At 35.6% G+C, this 22167-nt stretch overlaps 1 protein-coding gene across 1 annotated transcript; it reads left to right on the top strand.

The window, feature by feature from the left end:
* Positions 1-660: 660 nt before the first annotated feature.
* Positions 661-17238, top strand: LOC131062877 (clathrin light chain 2). Its single transcript, XM_057996615.2, has 3 exons — positions 661-1417; positions 8387-8540; positions 16540-17238. The coding sequence occupies exons 1-3, from the start codon at positions 906-908 to the stop codon at positions 16966-16968; spliced, it is 1095 nt and encodes a 364-aa protein (XP_057852598.1). The 5' UTR covers positions 661-905; the 3' UTR covers positions 16969-17238.
* Positions 17239-22167: the final 4929 nt, after the last annotated feature.

Genomic DNA, 22167 nt, shown 5'->3' with positions numbered 1-22167 from the left:
ATACCTATTTAAACAACTATTTTTTTTTGATAGGTAATGGGCCGAAGTCGATAAGGTGTAGACACCCTACCCCCTTGTGGGATTTGAACTTGTGACCCCTCTTTCAAGAGCACAAGTTCTCTACCACTAGGCCAACTCAAGTTGTACCTTATTTAAACAACTATTGATGTCATAGTAGAAAAATAGTATTCTTATGTGTACAACTATCGAGGTAGCAATGTATATGTATTGGAGTATTTCATATTAATAATTTGTCCTTTCACAAATATAAAAAGTGAGCACAAAAAACACCTTCTATTTTTTCATAAAATGTAAAGAATTTTCAACAAGTTTTAGTGTTCAACTATTGGTCCCTCTCCTCTATTGATAAACAAGTAGGCCTTCTATTGACTGGGACCTATCCAAAGATCACAATACATCTTTGTTTGTATTTTTCTTGTATTTATTAATTAAATGAAAGTCCAAATACAATTCTTTTTGTATTTATTAAGTAAATTAAAAATCAGAAAACTATATTTAACTTTCAATTTAATCAATAAATTTTAAATAAATAAAAGCAAAGTTGCATTTTGATCCTTGAATAGATGTTACCATTGACTCGACAAATAAATTTTTAATAGACTTTTAATGAACATAGGCCCTTCCCTACCGCACATTTCATAAAGGAGAGAGCCCCATCTAAGAGCATGTGACCTCCGGCGTAACTCTGGTGCAGAAACCTCCGCTTTCCGCACTAGTTGCTTAAAGTTTGCGGTGGCCTCGCATGCGAGGAAAGAGAGGGAGATAAGAGAATCGGCGTGGTGTTGGTTTGTCACATTTGAATCTGTTGGATCCGGTTAGAGTGAAGGTGTAATCAAGCCAGGCAGCGGTAAGATCCAGATCTAGATCTAGAATTCGATCTGGAAATGTCAGGGTCCTACGAGGATTCATACCCGGTTGGAGGAGCCGGAGCAGGAGGAGGAACAGGGGCAGGTTCAGGATCAGGATCGATAGAGGACCTCACTGGTCGCCCCTTCGATAATGATGGCTACCTGGGCTACGATCCTCGCTTGCCTTCTCAGAGATTCGACACCACCTTTGCCGATGATCACTTTGCAAACTCCGATAATGGCACCTTCGACGACGGGGATCTTGTAGGTTCCACCACTCCTCCTCCTCCAATTGTCTACGCCAACATTTCTGAGGACGAGGACGATCTGTTGCAGCAGCCGCAGGGCGACACTCCTCCTCCCGTGTTGTTCGGCCAGGGATACGAATCCCAGCCTCTAGATTACTCGCCTCAGGCACCCTCCGCTGAGCTCAATGGGAAGCAGACTCCCTTTGATGTCTATGAGTACGGCATGCCCTCCGACGGCCCAATTCTTCCTCCCCCCGACGAGATGCAAGAGGAGGGTTTCATTCTTCGCGAATGGAGACGGTACCGATTCATGCCCTGCCCTAGATCCCTCTAAATTACATATTAAAGTAGATGATTTTTTCTTTTTCTTTTTTTTTTTTTGATTGGGTGAATTGCTCTTAAATTGACCCTAAATTGCTCCTGGTGGGTGATAATATGGCTAGATGCGGCTGCCCATTGATATCTCTTTCGTTAGGTTAGTCTGAGACTCTCAAAACGCTTTGTAATTTGATGAGACGTTTAACTCAATTTCAATGCCTTATTACGTGTCCTTGTGATTTGGTCATGGAATTTATATTTGGAAAACCCAACACATTTACAAATTTAGCTCCTATCGCATTTGACTATCAGGCTAGGTAAAATTTAGTCCTCTGTATTGATAAATTTGTAGGTAGTATAAAGTGGCTGTAGACATGGCTTTCTGTCACCACGCCTTATGTGTAGGATTTGGCATTTTACTTAATTTCAAATCCTTATCAAATCTTCTGGTGATTTGGCCATGGAGAGTATCTTTGAAAGCTCCAGTGCTTTTACCAATTGAGATCCTCTTGATGCATTTGATGATCAGGTAGCTGAAATATAGTTGTCTGTATTGATAAGATTTAAGACTGTACGAAGTGGCTGCAGAAATGGCTTTCTGTTACCACGCCTTGTGAGTTGGATGTTGTATTATATGTAACTTCAAACACCTTATAATGTCTCCTGGTGATAAAACGATCAAGCTCATCTTTGGGAGCCCCAGTTATTTTAGCAGTTGAGAATCATTCATGTATTTGACAATCAGGCTAGGTGAAAGTTCGTCATCTGTATTGATAGGATGTAAGGTATAACAAAGTGGTTGTAGAAATGGCATTCTGTTACAACGCATTGTGAGTTGGATGTATATTATAATTAATTTCAAACACCTTGTCATGCCTGCTGGTGGTTTAGTCATGGAGCTCATCTTTGGAAGTGTTAATTTAGTGATCAGATTTAATTAATTAACAGAAAGTAAATGAAATGAACATACACATAACACAAAACACCAACGATGCCCTGGGAAAACCTCCCTCTTGGAGGAAAAACCCAGCATCAAAGATCCAGATAAATCTTTATATATATGAGCAAAATTACAAGCATCACTTATCTGATTTAGTCCACCAATTAGAGGCCAATTCAACCAAGTCAGATTACTGAAGTGCTGGAACAAATTGCCAAGTAATGTTCTGTTTCAGACTTCTGAAGATCAACCAGCATGCTGGATATGACAGCGAAGGCTTGAGGAGAAAATGGAGGGAGCTTGGATGAGGAGTTTCCAGATGCATACCTATTTCGGGTTGAAGTAGTACCAGATCATTTCATAGATATTGCATAGTTTTTGGCATCTGGTAAGGCACTTGAAGCATATACTTGCATGTAGAGGAGGAAATTGGTAACCAGAGTAGCAGATTACCAGTTCATTGCAGGGCAATTACACAAGCTAGGAGATGATAACATTCTGTGCATATGTGTGTTGGTACATGAAAATGAAATAAATTGACATGGTTTGAATGAAGTTTTTTGGAGGACACTATGCAGGTCAAAAGGCTGTGCAGAAGGTGTTGCGCGCAGGACTCTGGTGGCCATCCCTATTTCAAGATGTCAAGGAGTATGTGAAGTGCTGTGATGTCTATCAAAGGATTGGAAAACCTTCCGGTCGGAATGAAATGTCGTTGTTTCCTATAGTTGCACTAGAACCATTTTCAAAGTAGGAAATTGCTTTTTGGGATCTGACTTCAATAGGCTTGTCAACCACTTTGTTATGCTTGGTAACCACCTTGCTAGACTTGAGAGTCAGTTCGCTAACTTGGAAGACAACTTCGCTGAACTTGGAGGATAATTCGCTAACCTGAAGGGCAAAGGATGTTGCTGAGTTGCAGAACCAGAATTCGCTATTTGAAGAAGATTGCTTGAATAATTGTTGTTTTGAAACTAGGATGAATCTTGTTATATACAAGATTCATCTTTACAATTTTCCAAGTCGGCTATTGAATTATATTTTTCACTTTTAACTTTAGCGCCCAATTTTGGGGTTGATTACAATATACAATGAGCACGATATGTTTTATCTTAGCGCTCTAATAAGGGCCCGATTTGAGTGCTTTTACAAGTTACAATAAGGCAATTTTGGGCCCACCCCAATGTAAGTAAATTTGCTCATATTTATTTGCACATATAATCCGATCTAGCTATCAATTTCAACAGGAAGCCCCAGTGATTTTATAAATTGAGAATGTTATTGTATTTGACGATCAGGCTAGGTAAAATTTAGTCATCTACATTGATAAATATAAGGTAGTACAAAGGCGCCACAGATATGGCCTTCTGTTGGCTGAGTAAATGACATAAAAGAGTGGATTGAACAATCTCAACTGCTGTTTTTTTATGAGCAGGCTATATGCGATTTAGTCATCTGCATTGACAAGATATAAGGTAATACAAATTGTCTGCAGACATTGCTTTCTTTTACCAAGCCTTGTGAGTTGGATGTGCTATTTTACTTAATTTCAACACCTTATCATGTCTCTTGGCAATTGGACCATGGAGCTCATCTTTGGAAGCACCAGCACTTTTACCAGTTGAGCTCTGCTCATTGCATTTGACGATCAAGCTAGTATTGTCTGCAGACATTGCTTTCTGTTACCAAGCCTTGTGAGTTGGACGTGGTATTTTACTTAATTTCAACACCTTATCTTCTCTCTTGGCAATTGGACTATGGAGCTCATCTTTGGAAGCACCATCACTTTTACCAGTTGAGCTCTGCTCATTGCATTTGATGATCAAGGTAGTTGAAAGTATTGATAAGATATAATCTTATAAATTAGTATAAAGTTACTGCAGCCATGGCTTTCAGTTGGCAGGGTAATGACATAAACTATTAGATTTAACAATCTCAATGGCTGATCTTTCATTTAACCACGCTTATTTTTTTAAAGCCACACTTTAAAGAATTATAAAAAATATGACCTATCTAGAAGACATGTGGATTTGACGTGATGTAGGGAGTCATGGTTGATGGAACTTAACAAAATGTTAAACAATGTCAGTGTTGAATATTCATATAGATCTGTTATGAGTTTCTCGAATTTAGTTTGTTGTTTTTCATAGTGAACTAACTCAGAAATGACCAGGAAAATCTAAAACACTCTTTTGCAAAATATGATCTGTGTTGCAGTGGACTGATTTTTTAGAGGTATCATTACAGTTTCACTGCAATAGAAAGTCATGTTTTTATAAGATTTGTTTAATTGAACAAGGGATTTTGCCTTCTTTTGCGTATCAAAGCCTCAGTTTCCAGTTCCCTTGTAATGAACAGGAGCAAACATATTGCCGTCAAAACACTTTAGCTGAACATGCACAACATTCATTCTGATGGCACCTCTCAGATTCATTTGTAATATATTATAGTTGGACAGAAGCTTGTGTAGGCTCGTTACTCAATTGCTTTCTAAAACAAACACGAGATAAAAGACAATCCTGTATTAAACTTTCAACGTCTGTCACACATCAGGTGGCAATTGATTTTTGATCAAATTCTTATGCATTTAGAAGTGTGCAATTGAAATTTAATTATCAAGAATGCATTGATGAAACAAAATTCTACTTGACAAGTAGAACAGAAAATGAGTATGAATTGAATGGGGCACATGTTTTAACAGGGAACACTGCCAAAATATGCTTGTAATGTACACCAGATGCACTGGTTTTAACTTCTATGATCTATCTATGACTCAGATTACCTTTTTGCAATTATCAGTGCAGTGCAGCTTCTATGTAATACCCCTTATTTGTGAAAGCCCTAATTTAGCCCTAAATCATAATTCTCAAATGAGCAAGAGCTGGGTTAGAGATATCTTTCACCTGGTTGAGGCCTTGCAAAACAGGTTAGAAAACCATTTACAACAATAATTCATAAAGCAGATCTTTTAGTTAGGAATCATTGAAGCATATAGCAGAAATATCAACTTAATCATAAGATATCTTAAATATATTTGAGGAATCTCAACCATAGGAGAGCTAGGATGAGGTGACTTGATAGGGTATCCTAGAGATTCTCTACCCTAGGCCCAAGAGCGGATATACCATCCCTCTTGGCCTCATATGGCCTGTGCCATCCATATGAGGTGGTGTACCTAGTGAGGTGTCCTATAACCATTCCCCCTTCATCTTGCCATCCATCTCTCACTTCCTAGTAAGGTGTCCTATAACCATTCCCCCTTCATCTTGCCATCCATCTCTCACTTCCTATGATTGGACTTCTTGGTGTATTAATTCACCATGATAGAGGGATGAGGTGTATTCACAATAGAGTGCTCTGGAAGCCCATCTCTTCTAAGCCCAAAAGCAGTGCCCCTTGTACCCTCTTGGCCTCATGGGACCATTTGGTCACCATCATGAGGTGGCATACTTAGACGAGTACCCCATCGCCGTTCCCCTCCTTGTAATTCCTCATTTCCCCTACCATGGCTGGTTAGTCACATATCCTATATTAAATAGTGATAAGCAATTACATAATATGAATCAACAGTGAACAGATTCCAAATAAGATGCATTATGCTATATTAAATAATCATAACAGCAATATGTTATCAGTCAGTAGTATGCAGATATTAATAGTATTCATTATGCCACATATGGGGAACTCATACCACAACCAAAGTATATAATCGAACTGCTGTATGTTCAATCTCTTATAATTGTTGAAATCTGATCTTATTCGATGCCTTCCCTTGAATGTTTGAATAATCTCTTTACCCTTACATCAAGGTGGAGGGTTATGACTTTCCCTTAAGTGGTGACCGTTGAATGGGTGGTGTCCCTTTTCAACTGTTTGACTCTTCATGCCTCTTCATGCTTAACCTGCTCTCTTAATTCTTTATTGTTCATTTCTAAACTAATCTCTTATCCTGTTTAGAAAAGATTGCTATTTCTAGAGGGGGAGAGGGTTGATTAAATGGTAAGTTTCATTATCTCTATTCTGTAATAGCTCAATTGCTGTAGCATGTTCGATTTCTGAAACTGTGAAGTCTTACTTCGTAAGACATGTGAATCACAAAGATTCACTGTAAAATACTTAGTTATCTATTACTGAAGGAAAGATTACAATTTATAGAATTGACAAAACACTGTAGATATTAATAAGTCACCTACTACCTACAACTGTAGACTTTTAAGATGTCTAACAACCTAACTTGACCATTAACAGTATAAAGAATTATTATTCTAACAAGACAGTTTCATCTTTGCGATTAACTGTTTCACTTAGTACTGGGTCAGGTCATGACATTCTAAACTTGATAAAATTGATCGTCTGGGTTCTTTACAAGCCAAATTTGATTTGAGCTATATCTCATTCTCAAATCACTTGTTTCCGACACACGTTTAAAATTCTGGGGAATATATTCATGCACATTAACAGGTTCATAATAGTTACTATTCTCTCTTTGACCTGTCATTTGAGTGTCTTTTGTTTAAAATAATCATTCTTTGGATCTATGATGGGGTCCCAGCCCATTTACTACAACCACCACATGCAAAATAATGATGCTAAACACCTGCCTACACAACCCTTAAATAGGCTGTGGCAAGCATGCTTAGACAGTAAAAATACAAAAACTAACACTCTCAAGAACCTAAACCTACAACTTCAAAATATATTACTGCCTTCAAACCACTGTTGAAGCCAACCCACCTTAACCAGCACAGAGAGCACAGCCACAAAACATCCATTTAAGGAAGCTGCAAAAGACCCTCCCTGGGCCATACCAAATCCACTTGACGCTGTTTTTTTATCTATCATATGCTCTATTATAAACTTCTTTGCCTGAGAACACCACTGTTTGAACCATAGCCACGGCCAGCCTCTCTGCTACCTCCTAAATGAGTGCATCAATTTGTCGTTCTCTAACCATGGCAATGTGTGATCACTGATAACCTCAAGCAGACCTTCTACAATGCTTGTAAGGAAACAGAAAAAAGACAGCAAAGGATTCCCCTGCTCACAAGACAAAAAAGACTAGGCAAGGTTTGAAACATGACTGGGCATGTGTGAAACAACATAATTTGTACAACATAACAGACTCTCAAAAAGTTCAAAAAATTTAAAAATTCTACATGCGATCCATTGGGAGGATTAACAATGATTAAAATTTGATCTGGTTCCTCAGAATCCAAATATTTTCTTTGGAGCAGTCAATTTTTTTTTGGTCTGAGACATACTCATACTTTTCAGCTTAACCAATTTATTGCCAGATATGACTCATTTTATATTGTTTAGCTTACAGATGATATTGAAAATGAAAATTTCCTTATTTTAAGGTATTGTATTTTTTTTGTAATTGGGGTTGCCTTCCGCTTTGCTCATATTTATGCATCTTTGAAATGCTTCGTTGCATTCTTTTGCAAACATTTTAGTTTATTTAGGCATACAGTCGCATTTATTCCTTTATTCCCGTGTCAACAAATTTGAAGACAATTACGGCATTTAGTACAATATAATGTTTCTTGTAGGTGTAATTTTTAGGAATTTTTCTCACAGGAATAAGTGTCTTTGGGAACCTTTACTCACTTAGAATTTCGGAAAACAATCTAATTATCTGTTATAAATTACACATTGTTTTCTATTGATGTATATTACTAAGAAATTGTTAATATCCTTTTCTACTTCCTTGTTTACGGGTACAACATGTTCTGTACCTGGGAAGATTCGAAGAACCCACTGTACCTTAGCTTGTCTACTTAGTAATGTATTCTCTTGTTGGAAAATCGTAGAAAACAAAGAGAAATAAGAAAGATAAACACTGCATATATAAGCTAATACAGACAATCCTTGGAATTAAATCAGGTTTACAAACAAAGCAAGTTTGACATTTGTGTATTAGTATATGATGTGAATTTTATCATATTCTTTTTACATTGCTTTTTTATGTTCAAGGAAATAAATCTAACAGACGCATCTCTATGTTTCTGTAGTCAAAATGCAATACAACTTGAAGAGAAGGAGAAAATTGAGAAGGAGATGCTTCATCAGATCATTGATGAAGCAGATGCCTATAAAGAGGAATTTTATACCAAGAGAAAGAGCCATTGTGAAACCAACAAAACTAACAACAGAGAAAAAGAGAAGGTGATTTGCATACTTGTGTTCTGCATAAATTATGATACTTTTTCTTATTTAATTTGCATCAAATAGTTTTATTTCTGCAAATGTTTCTCTCAATACTTTCAGGTTATAGGATGCAATGTCTTCTGACATGATGTGTGCTGGATAGTTATTAACATGATGTAAGCTGGACTGTTCTTTTTGAAGCTATAACTTGGGCATTCTGGTCTTCATATTTTTCTTTCATGATATCATTACCAGTTAGGCCAACACAAGTCAATCATGAGCTGGGTGCATTTGGGATTCATCAAGTTCTCTGTTACCTTTTAGTGTCTAAAATATAAATCATTCAACATCCATTGCCTGTTTAATTGTTTGTCAATTTCAGGAGTCATTTCTTTGATCCAAATATATTGCTGCTTCATCCTTGTAATAGATTGCGTTAAGACAACACTTAGTTGACAAATGACATTGACTATTTTCTATTTAAATCATCAAATTTGACTCATGGAGATCTTTCTAAAAGTTCTCTAATAACTTAAAGCTTCCTTATTTTTAGATGACAAAATCTATTTACGGCCAGGATTTAAAGTCTTAACAACTGCTTATCACATTGTTCTCTCTTTTATTATGCTGAAAAAAGCATTTATTGTCAATCATCTGATTGTTTCCCTGCCTTGAAGCTTGCTTGTTTTAAGATCACACAAAATCTATTTACCGCCTGAAACAACGTTTTATCGCATATTTTTAGATTGCTAACAATCTATTTACTGCCAGGAGGCCCAGGACTTTTAAGTATAACAGCTTTTTGCCACGTTGTCTGCTTTTTTTTTTCTTAAGTAATTCTCAACTATTCTAAAAAATTGATTGCTCACAATAATTGGATGAATTAATCAACGATATACAATCGTCTATAAAGAGTTTACAAAGATGACGTTCTAAATTAAGAACTAGTTGTTTAAGTGAAAACTAAAAAGCTAAAAGCTTTAAAAACTAAATAATAAAAAGCTAACTATGCGTCTTTAATAAAGAAGCAATAGTTACACTTAAAAGACTAAACAAACTAAATAGGTCGACTAAAAAGCTAAATAGCTAAATTAAGTTGACAACTAAGATGACCACTAAGAATAAAAGATGACCATTATGGAATAGATATAATTATGATTTTAATACCCTCCCTAATGGTCATTGTACTCAATACCCTATAGAAGACACTGCATGTCTTTCGATCACAAATGCAAAGAACACTTTGCTGGTACGGAGACCCTCCCAGGATCTGCAGAATGTAAATTACCAAGAGTACCAAAAGCCATCCAAGCTGATGTAGTCCTCACATGCGAATTAGAGATCTGACACACAAATTACTGAAGCCTGAAACCATGATTTTGAGGAAAAATCAACAAACCCTTTTGCATAAGAGTATTGAGCATTGATTGCTATAGCAACTCCAAAATAATGTAAGATACCACGGTTGTAGATGTTTGCCCTGACAACTCCAGGTGTGACCCAAAGCTGATTGCGACAAAGCACGATATTTGTGGAAAAAATCGTCGAACTTTGAGAACTTCACGAATCACAAAATCCCACGTGAACTTCACATATTACAGATGAGTTTTGAGGAAAAATCAAAAAAACCAACAAATTCTTTTTGAGGAAAAAATTGTGAAAACCCCGAGACAATTTTTTAGGAAAAAATCGTGAAAACCCTCCCATGATTTTGTTGGAATAAATAATTCATATGTTTATTATTCATTAAATTTTTTTTAAAAATTTTTAAGGGATTTTGATTTTCGGCTGCTGACATCAACATGACATCATGCTGATGTTAGCAGTACAGTCAACATGTATGGCCTTTCTTTGACCCTCTTTGTGCCCTAAAAGAGGTGTTTTTTTGTTTTGGCCATAACTTGGTCATACTGAGTTGAAATTGGGCAAACCATATACTGTTGGAAATCTCTTTCCGAGCCCGATCCAGAGATGGAGGTATATTTTTTTGATTTTTTCTTTTTGTAAGCCTTTTTGCTAGTTGAAGTCAGAAGTTGTAGTTTGCACTCCCGGGGGCATATCGTGTGCATCTGGACTCCGGTTTTTGCAAACGAGATATCGTCGGAAAGGTGATTCAATGCTTTATCCAGATCTTTGGTCCATTTTTGCAGATAGCTTTCCAGCCCACTACCTCTTCTTGCTGAAGTAATTAGTGACTTCCTAGCCCTATTCTGTCCTCCTGTGATTGGAGCCCCATCTTTTTGGCACACATCTCTATTTGTTTTTAGCATCATGGAGAATAACATTCAGATTCAGTGTGCTTGTCTTACTCTCCGTTATCAACATTATGAGGGGGTTTCTACTGTTGTTGCTAAAGCTTCCTTGGTTTCGTGTTGGAGTGTTTTTTGTATTCAGTACTTGCTCCTATGTACTAGGAGATGTAGGGCCATTTACCCATGCATTGTCTGTGAGATGGATCACTTACGTATTTATTCCTATGTACTATGAGATGCATCGCGGCCATTTACCCATGCATTGTCGGTGAGATGGAATACTTACCATATCGACACTCTAGCATTCCTATTTCCGGAGGTTCTTTTTTCAGCATCATAGCAGTCATTCTACTACAATGTTTGCAGCTTCTTCATGCTTCATGTTTCTTCATTCTTGTTTTTTGTTTCTCTTTTGGAGAGGAGTTTTGTTCCCATTTAGGGTTTTCTCCTTTGCTTTATTTCTGAGAAACTTGCATGTTTGTTCATGGGTACCTCATCAGGCTTTAAGCGCGGACCCATCTTGCATTCATCTTTGCATACTTTTTCCTATGTCTTTGCCTCTCTCCCAGTTGTGCATTCAGGGGGGGGTGTTGGAATAAATAATTTATATATTAATTATTCACTTAATTGCATTAATTCACTAAATAATCGATGCCTTAGCAATTAATTATTGACATCTATTAATTAGTTAATTAAACAATTATGAATAATTAATTAATATTTATCTCCATGCATAATGCAAACTAGGAAAAGCAAACTATGTTTAGAATTTCGAGAGTTTCATGCATTAATTAGTCTATTATGCTTTTTGTGCATACATGACTGATTCATGCATTCTATTTTAACTTTCAGTCTATCTTGTAGACTCCACCATTTATGGTTTCTATTTTTAGAGTTGGATTTCTTTATAAGGATATTATATCCTTCATTGTAATTAAACAATTTCAAAGCAATACATTCAATTATTGTTAATTGTCTTCAATTCTCGTTGCTGTTCAATTTTCTTTTATTGTGTGACAGGTATTCTTGCAGAAGATAACTGAGCTTGTGAGAGTTGCATTTCATGAATTCTAACAGATTTTTTATGGAAAAAATTAGAAAACCAACAATTTTTTAGGAAAAAATGTGAAAACCCTAGAACCTATAGGATGAGAGGCCTTGCCCAGAAAAAAAAAAAAATTTTGTGGAAAGAATTAATAAAACCCAAAAATAATTTTTTATGGAAAAAACTATTAGAACCCCACAAAACTAATTTTTTTTCTAAGGGGCAAATTATAAAACCCACAAAAGTTTTTTTTTTTAAAGGGATAATTTTTTTTTATAAAAAACCCATTAGAAATTCAATGACCTCTAGCACTGAGGAATCAACACATGCAAAAGACATAGGTCGAGCTGAGGTTTGTCGCTGAAAGAAAGAGACAAAATCTGTAGACACAATGCGACATGAAACCCTAGCGCGTGTTTGCAGAAAAAACCCTCCACAAAATAGCGTCACCCAACAAAAAATCGTGCTTAGAAGAGAATGCGCGAATTTTATTTAACAATAAACCATGACCGTTGCAGAAAACCAGGGCCATGAAAATCGCGATACAAGAAAAGACGCGTGCAAAAATGTTTGATGTGGGCCAGAAAAATTCGCAAGCCAAAAGCCCATGAAAATTGCGAAAAGACTTCACAGAAGAGTCGGCGTCGCCGGAAAACACAGGCAAAAAAATCCGCAAAAAATAGACATAGGCCCTAGTGAAAATGGTAGGAAAAAAAATGCGAGTCGTTGGCCGAAAAAATTGCGATCACAGGTGTGCAGAAAACCGATGTTAAAAATCCGCGTTGTGAAGAAAACCCTAACCGGATTTTTGACCTGCAAAAAAAATGCAAACCTTGCAAAATAAATCACCCACGAACAATGCTGCCGTTGTATCCTCTGCAAACAAACCCTAGTTTGAAAAAAGCTCTGGAAATTTCACTAATCGATTAAATTTTTTTTTTTGAAAAAATTCCAGAAAGGAGGTCACAAATTTTTATTAAAAAATTCACCAAAACTAATAAAATCCCATCGACCCATTCTGATACCATGAAAAAATGATTGGTCAAAATAATCGGATGAATTAATCAACGATATACAACCGTATATAAAGAGTTTACAAAGACACCGTTCTAAATTAAGAACTAGTTGTTTAAGTGAAAACTAAAAAGCTAAAACCTTTAATAAACTAAATAATAAAAAGCTAACTATGTGTCTCTAATAAAGAAGCAATAGTTACACTTAAAAAACTAAACAAACTAAATAAGTCGACTAAAAAGCTAAATAGCTAAATTAAGTTGACAACTAAGATGACCACTAACAATAGAAGATGACCATTATAGAATAGATATTAATATTATTTTAATATGTTCAGTTCTTGTCCAATAATTAGTCATTCACAACTATAGATATCAAATACTAACTGCATTAACTATTCTATCAATATATAGTTTCTGACAAAACATAATTTCCCATTCAAATAGTAGAAGATATTATGCAACCAGTTTACAATAAAATAAAACTGCTGTCTGAAATCAACTCATTTTAGCATGTGCAAGATTCAAGGACACTTTTGAAAAGTCATCATTTGACTTCAATTGTGCAAAAGTTCTGCAAATATCTCATACAATCTGTCAGTACATACAAGTATAGTCATTAAGTGTAAATTCCTTTTATGTACTAAATTCATTTTATTTTTGGAGGAGGTGGAGATGATGCAAATACATTGATTAAACGGCTATAAAGAAGTATCTTGTTTTATCTTCTGTTTTCTGTTAAGGTTAAATATAGGGTGATATGCTCCATTTAATACGAGCTATTTGGTCGATTAGAAACATAAGAAATTGCACATAATGGTTGTAAAAGTAAGAACTATACTAATAACAGTTAAGTTACACCACAGTAGTGTAGCAGCAACTCCTGGCTTTGCAAGATTTTAGATCGAGTTTGCAGTTTCATGTCTAATAATATCATAAATTCCAATAGGGTGTAAAAGCTCCTCACAAGACCATGGAATAGAAAATAATGTAAGTCTGCAGACATTCTGTAAGCCACTATTGCATTCTCTTCTACCATAATTTCTACATCTATTAGCTTCAACCTTAATAATCAGATCATGGTTGCTTCTATACTTAAAAGTTAAAAAAAATAAAATTTTAACTAGGCCATATGAATTTGGTCCAGCAGGGCTCCATCATCAGTATCCTTGTTATTGCCCAGCATAAAATAACACCTAACTTGAGAATTATCCCATTCAAGATCCAAATTCTAGTAGCAGAGAAGCCACTACCAGGATCTCATTCTACTTCAGCTGTTTCATTAAGCTGTTGCCAACTGCAAGAGCCATATAATTGGAAGATTTCACTTGTGGATCCTCATTATTCAGAATGCTCAATACCATTCGCCATTTGCTTAATGGAGTTGAAATTGCTTGGGATAGATTGATGAGGGCGGATATTCAACAACCCAAGTCCTCCTTTCAGAGAATGAATGACCATCTATATACGATTTGCTTCTCAAAAAATCCTTCTCTCATATGGAGTCTCTTCAGTCCATAATCTTCTTCTCATAGCCATTCTTGGTTTCAAACAGATTCCCAATTGTTAGCTACCGTCCTTAAGATTTCTCTGAGAAATGTTATTAGGAACAGTAAAACTTCTACTCATATTAGCAAAGTCACCAAGGTCACTGAATACCAAAATTATTTTTAGTGAGGGTGGGAAAGTCACAAAAGCGTTCAGGTTTTTGGTATGCTGGGAGGAGGTGATATATTGGGCCTAAGTAGCAGAAGGTGGACCACTTAGTGAATATCTTTTGAGCTGCAACTAGCACCTGTTCTCCCACACCAACAGGAATATCTCCACCTTCGTGGCTAGGAAACCCCTAAAACACTTTTATACTTTCAGTGAGTTTATGCTGAGCTTTCATCTTTCCACTCACAGAAGAATTTATTGGTCTGGACAGATGTTTTGTTGTTTTATCGATAAAATAAGCTTCCACAGAAGCAGGAGCAATCGTGATATTTCCTTGCTTGCTTGCAAATATTTGCCAAGGGCAAACAACCCATTTGCTTTGCAGATTTTTAAAGGTCAAGGATTGAGATGTTAGGGTAAACTTTTCGACGATTCTTGTAGAGAATGTGGGGATTTGCCCTCATTGTTAATATGTTGGCACTTCACCCTACCTCTAGGTATTCTTCATGACTCATAGGGGTTGGCGTTTGGCCATGCATTATCATAAGTTCGACACTTATCTAAGGTTGTTTTAATGGTCACTTCAAGGTGCTTGTTTGTAGGAATGGACCCTGGTTCGATGGAGTGAAACTCATTATTTCCTGTCAGTTGCCCCAAATCTCTTTGGCTTAAATGATCAGGTAAATATTAGGTAAGAACTTTTAGAGGCTCCAAATCTCTTTGATTTACATGAGTAGGCATGGGTACCTAAATTGGTCACATTTAACTCCTATATCCAGGCTTTCATTGAAAAAGAGAAGGGTGGTCTCGGATCCGCACTGGAACATGCCTCAAGCTGTTCCCATGGCTGCTAGAAAATGGCTAAGAGGCCATGTGAATTAAATGTGGATGGCTTATGTTGTGAATTCATCGTTTACTGTCTCTTGCTCTGAACACTTGTGTAAACACATCTTTTACTGGCACATGCTACGAACACTTTGGTCATATCAATATGCCTTTGGTAGGTAGGTATGTGGAGTAAGAGCAATGAGTTTCACTGGCTGCCCTGCAAGTCTGATGTGTGTGTAGTATCCCTTTCTAAAACATTGCTTATTTGTGCCCTAAAATAATAATCCTTACTCAAAATGATAATTGCATTACTTATAATATGGCTTTGTCTAAATTTATGAATTTATTGTGATATTCAGATTATTAATTTATGACATGATAATGAAAATAAATCATGTCTTGATTTTCTGCTATAATTCTTTTTCAAATTGTGATGGCTATAATATTCACTTCTAAAGTCACAATATATTTATTTGCATTTGATCTCCTCGCCAAAATGAAATTATCTCTTCGTCATATCTCACATTTGAGGGAACCACAGCTTTTCATCAGAACTATTGCCCTTATTCTCCACAAGACACAACCCTTCATTCACTGCCCTTTGTCTTTTTTAATTAAATCTAATTTAATCTTTTATTATTTCTTCAAGAGGAATCGTAGGTGTGAGAACATGACCCTCAATTTAGTTGACATGCACCACCTTTTAGATATCAATATGCTTTAACAATGGACCCACCATTTGTTTATTAATCTCAAAAGTGTATGACTAGCAATTAACAGTCGTGGCTCATATTCTGAATTGTAAATCCACTTTTTTTCCATGCTTAGAGTACTTTCCAATTCAATGATGACAACAATGTTGGAAGGATATAATGAGAAGTAAATAAATCCACACTAGCATCGTCTTTTTAATGCTTTGAATTGTACTCGTAGGAATGATTGGAATGCATTTATCTTGAATAAGTAAGTTGGACTTGATCAGCTTACTTTATTTTTATAGTTTATCTGATGTGATCTGATGTTAATTGATGAAATAGACATTTTAGAATTTATGAGTTATTTGTTGATTCACAAGTCTTGCTGGAACACAGCCAATTGTTCTATATGGGTTAGCTGTGGTTTGGTTTGTTTTTGTAAGATTCAGCTTATTAATTGTTATAAAAATTTTCACCACAATGTCACTTATGTGATGATTTATCATTCATTTTCTCTATATTGGGCAGGTTTTCTTGTCTAATCAGGAGAAATTTCATGCAAATGCTGATAAGCAGTACTGGAAGGCAGTTGCAGAACTCATTCCTTATGAATTGCCAACTATTGAGACAAAACGTGGTGGCAAAGACAGAGACAAGAAGAAACCAACTGTAGTTATCAATCAGGGGCCAAAACCTGGAAAGCCAACTGATCTCTCTCGGATGCGGCAAATCCTTTTGAAACTAAAGCACAATCCACCTCCTCACATGAAACCTCCACCACCACCACCAGCAACACCAGCGGCTGCTGCTAATGGTTCTGCTCCTGCTCCTGCATCATCAACAGGGACAAATCCAAGTTCATCTTCTGGAACTGTTCCAGCCACAGTTTCTGCTACAGGAACAGTTACAGCCCCTGTTGCATCAGCAGCACCAGTTCAGCCAATCATTGCTGCTTGACATTTTCATGAAATTAATGTCTGTTGCTTAGTACCATTTATGAAAATGAGCAGTTGTTCTATGCTATGTTAATAGTTAGAGTTTCATTTGGTTCCTTTTTGTAATCTCTTAGTATTTTGGACTTATTAATTAGTGAGAGAATTTAGGGTTGCGTCTACCACAGTGTCTATTTTTACCCTGGAGAGGAGGGTAGACAATCTGTTTGAATATTTTATTAGTTACAACTTCTTATAATTTTGCAGTTTTTAACAAAGTGGGTATTTCAACTTTTGTCATGGGATCAGTCGTACTGACTTCTGCAATGGCATTGAAGATTTTACTAGTTACAACTTTTTATAATTTTTCAGTTTTTAACTAAGTGGGTATTTCAACATTTGTCATGAGATCACTCACGTACTGACTTCTGCAATGGTATTAAACAGCTGTTTTACAGTTTTGATTGACTATACGCATGACAGACGCTGCCATGCATTCATGCTTTGCAGCACAATGATTGAATCTATCCATTGGTTATGTGGCATAATTATTTATTTACATTATGTTCCTTTTAACTTGCTAGATATAATGTTTGCTTATAGTAATAGAAAGAAACCTTTTTGCTGAAGGTTTACCAGGTTGTATGTACTTAATGTCACTCTTAACTTTAATAGTGACAGAAAAAAACCTTTGATATCCATTACTTGTCTCTGACTAAATCTTTATTTTTAGTATTAGGGAAACTGCAGTTGGTACCTTTTTGCATGTCTTGTGTGGAAATACTTATATTAGTACGATTTGATGATGCATAATTTCACTGGGAGACTGGTGAGATTAATTGTGCTACTGTTCAGGAATGTTGACTTGTCTAACTGTTCTCATTATTAGGTGTTCAAGGGTTATTCTTTTCTCTTTTTCTCTGTTCTGTGAACTCTGAAGAGCAATGCACTAAACTTAGAATTTTAACTCTATTTTACTTAAATATTTATTGTGCCAGGCTTTTCACAGTGCAGTAAGTCCCTTAGCTTTTCCTCTCCTGCAACGTAGAAAGTAATTGATTCCAATGCGTTATGCTGCAAGGTATAATCTTAATTGTATTAATCGCATTGGCCACATGTTCCAAGAACAAGACCACTAATTTGAAATACAAATAGCAGGTATACTAATTCTTCTAAGCACTGTTGTTTTGGAGCCTCTTTGGCTGCTGCAGGTCTTGATGCGAGATAGGCTGATGCAAGATAAGTCCTTAACATGTTTTCACCTGACCATGCAGTTAGATGCCTCCATCATGACTCGTAGGACTGGGCTTAGGGCTATCTGAATCTGTTCACATGGCCACTGCAAGGTGCCTGTTCATGTTCAAGGGCTTTTTTTTGTCTGCGGCAGGTCTTGATGCAATATAATCTGATGATAGATATACTTGGGTTCTTGATATGTTTGCCCTTGACTGTGCCTTCAGGTACTTACATACATATATTTCTTTCTAAAGTGCTTCGAATATATATATATATATATATTTTGTATCGTGTAAATAAGATTCTAGGACAATGACTCTGGGTTGAGCTGTCTAGCTGCCACTATTTTTCGACGTTCAAGGCCTATTGTTTCCTATGTCCCGTTCTTTGAACTCTGTAAGAGAAAAGCACTGAGCTTTTAATTTTAACTCGAGTGCTTAGATATTTACCATGGTTGGCTTCTCACAATGCAGTGAGTTTCTTTGTTTCCCTCATATAGTAACTGTAATTCACATAGAGAGCATCTGGAAGTATGCTCAAGGTATAATTTATTTTTATCATAAGAATAAGATCATTAACTTTAAATGCAAATAACGATTACTAATTCTTCTAAGCACTATTGTTTTGATTCCTCTTTGGCTCCTGCAGGTCTGGATGTGATATAGTCTAGTTTTAGATATGATCATGTAAGTTTTCGTGGAATTTTGGATTCTTTGATACATTATTGTTGTGAGAATTTTACACAAATTTCTCAAGTAGTGTTTGAAGCCGCTTTCTCGAAACTCGGTGGTAATGTGATTTTACTAGTACAGTTTTTTGGTGATCTCTGGATCCTGAGAAAATTTAAACCTTAGATTTAGAATGTAGTCATTATCATTCCATTATTTATTTTGTGGTAAATGAAGGTTCCGGGGCATTTTTTAACTGGATTGCACGAAAAGAAATGCATGATTGGGCTATTATTGGCTTAATTCCGTGTCTGAAAGGTCTTTACATAAGCCAAGGGTGACTTGTAAGGTATTACGTGCTCCTACCAAATGAGGAAAGACTTTACCCCATGTCCCCATGCGGCTGTTTATCAACATTTTCTGCATAAATTTAAGCAGCCAGAGTGTTCTTATGTAAAAATTTAATTACGTAAAAAGGATAAATTGGAATCTTCCCCTATTTTAGTGGAGCAGCAACTGCTTAAAAGTTGAAAATAAGCTTTGAAAAAAAAGGGGCTAGAAATAAGCAGTGGCTGCTTATTGAAAAAACAGACATATGGCTTTACCATATTTGTTTCCTCTCCTTTCTATTTGCATAATTTCACTTACAAAAATGATTTAACATGATTGCATAAAAGTAAGCAGCCATTTTACTTTCCATGGGGCCACCTGCTCCACAAATTACTCCTAAAATAATCGAGCAGTTGCTGCTAGCCAAAATAAGATAAGCAGCAGCATGGGGACATGCCTTTAGAGGGTGGAAAGCCTGAGTGATGTATTGCAAATGTTAAGAGCAGCTGTAGGCTTTGGGAACATCTTAAGAAGATATCTAAGTTCCATTGAATTTGACCGATGTGTATTAATGATTTAATGAGTAGTTATCACGACAATCATTTTTTCTGTATTGATATACAGAGCAAGGTTCATATTTAAAGAGGAGGTTACAAATTGTATAAGTCTTTGCTGCCCTATTTTTAGGGGGTGGTGTGTTGTTTTTGAGTCTTATAGGCTGCTTTGACCTTGCGGATGCTAAAATCTTTCATTTCATTTATTCATAGTCCTTTGGGTGGAAAAATGGTAAGATAGTGAAAAAGATTAGGAGGGAGAAAATCTGGTAGTGGATTCTTTTTACCATTATATCTGCATTTTAAATAAATACGCTGTACATGGAAGTCATTTGAAGAGGTATGTAACACACATGGATCAAATCTCACAAGGATTGAAATATGTAATGGTGAAAAGTACACACCCACACCCTTTTCCATTTCGATTTTCAGCTTGAAATATGTAATGGTGAAAAGTACACACCCACACCCTTTTCCATTTCGATTTTCAGCCTAATTCAATTGTTTTAATTCACGGTTTTTTTCCAACTTTTCTCTATCATCTTATCTTTTGAAATCAATTTTGATTTTAAGGAGCTTTTATTCACCTTGGTTTAGGTCCTTTGTAATTGTTTTTTGTGCACTTTTTTCTACTAGTTGTTTTGAGCCATTTTGATGAAATCATCTAAGTTATCATTAAGGAGCTTTCATTTGTGACTAGCTCAAGGACATTGAAGAGTATTGTAATTGCATTTGTTGGAGTATTACATTAATTATTATAGTTTTAGGTTGATAGTTAAATAATTAATAAAATTAGGTTGGTTAGTTCTTGGGAAGTTATTTCTTTAGGTAGTTTTTATAAGGGAAAATAAGGTTTTAAAAAGATATTGCACTGTAATGTAATATCATTCAGTTGAATCTCGACAAATCTTAGTGTTCTTTATATATCTTAGTGTCATATCTAGGCTCAAGAGGCTTAGATATTAGTGTTCTTTATATATCTTTTGCATTCAATATAGTTGGATTTTTGTAAGCAACAATCCATAACAAATTAATTGTCATTTTGGTTATTGATAAAATTGTTTATTTTAATTTGTGATTTCTAAATTAGTTTGTTACATCAAGTAGTGTTCTATAGTTGCATTATGGTGAAAAGAGCCCTTGTCAATAAAAACTAATTGTGATCTAAATTGACGCCCATTTGCTGATTTTGAAGGTGGTTATGAGATAAGCATTGAAGACAATGGAGAAGCCAAAAGTGAAGAATTTGTTAGGAGTAAGGACTAAGAAGGTCAAAGAGAAGGTTGTAGGAATCTTATCATTTAAGTTAGCTTCTTGCTCATAGATGATACAAATTGCATAGTAGTGCTAATGCTATATAGATTTGATCCTTCTTGAAGCAAGGAGGCTTGGGAGTTTTTGTGGATAGTTGAGTATGTCTTGATCCATAGACTTGATGGTTTACATATATGGATATTTGAAAGTTTCAATCCATCAATCTATAGGTTTGTATCTATGGATGGTTTAGTATGTCTCAATCCACAAATTTAGTATTGTTTCTCTTTTTGTTGAGTGTGTCTTGATTTGTAATTGGTTGGTGTTGTTGCATTGTTGCTAGTTGAGTATATCTTGATTCACATGCAAAGTGATTTAGCTACGAATAATTGAGTATTTCTTGATTCACTTGTATTGCAAAATAGTTAGGATATTCATTGATGAGACTAGTTTGGTGTGTTATACAAGCATGAGGAGTTTTATAGATAGAACTAGCTCATGAGATCTTTAGATGGGTTATTGTGTTTAGTCCATTTAGTTTTTTATCCTTTTTTTACACTAATATAATAAGGGTGGAATGCTAGGCATTTATATTACATCTATAGTATAGCTAGCAGTTACAATATATAATTATTAGTAATAGTTGATAAATAAATAATAATATGGATTTAGATGTTAGTTGTTGTACTTGGCACCTTGGGGTTTTTAATTATTATAAACGTCGGAGTGGCATTCACATATTTTATCACTACTTTTATCTTTCTAAACACACATAGGATAAAAGAAAACACATTTTTTATATTCTTGATTCCTAAGCAAAGCCCTAACAATTCCTTTTTTTTAGTTGCAGGTTTCTATTTGGAGTTCTTTGCTATATGATGGTTTGTGCATACTTTTTCCCTCTTATTTTTTTCTTTTGTCATTTCCATAGTTTAAACTAGTTCTCTACCATTCATATCTCACTTGTACTTGTGTCCCCGTTTCTTTCTTATTCTATCTGTAGTTGGGCATGAGTTTCAAGGTTAAAAGTGATTTTACCAATATTCATTAGTGTAGTAATCATACACACGATAACATAAGGTATACATTTCTATGATTAATGTAAGCGTCCTCAACAATGAGCTTCAACTTCTAGCTCCAAGTTTCATTTTTTTTTTAACTGTTTGCTATTTTGATATCATT

This window comes from Cryptomeria japonica, chromosome 9 (assembly GCF_030272615.1).
Source record: "Cryptomeria japonica chromosome 9, Sugi_1.0, whole genome shotgun sequence".
In the NCBI taxonomy this organism is placed as follows: domain Eukaryota; kingdom Viridiplantae; phylum Streptophyta; class Pinopsida; order Cupressales; family Cupressaceae; genus Cryptomeria; species Cryptomeria japonica.
Note: the sequence above shows the minus strand (reverse complement) of the source record. Positions and strands in the feature narration are given on the sequence as shown.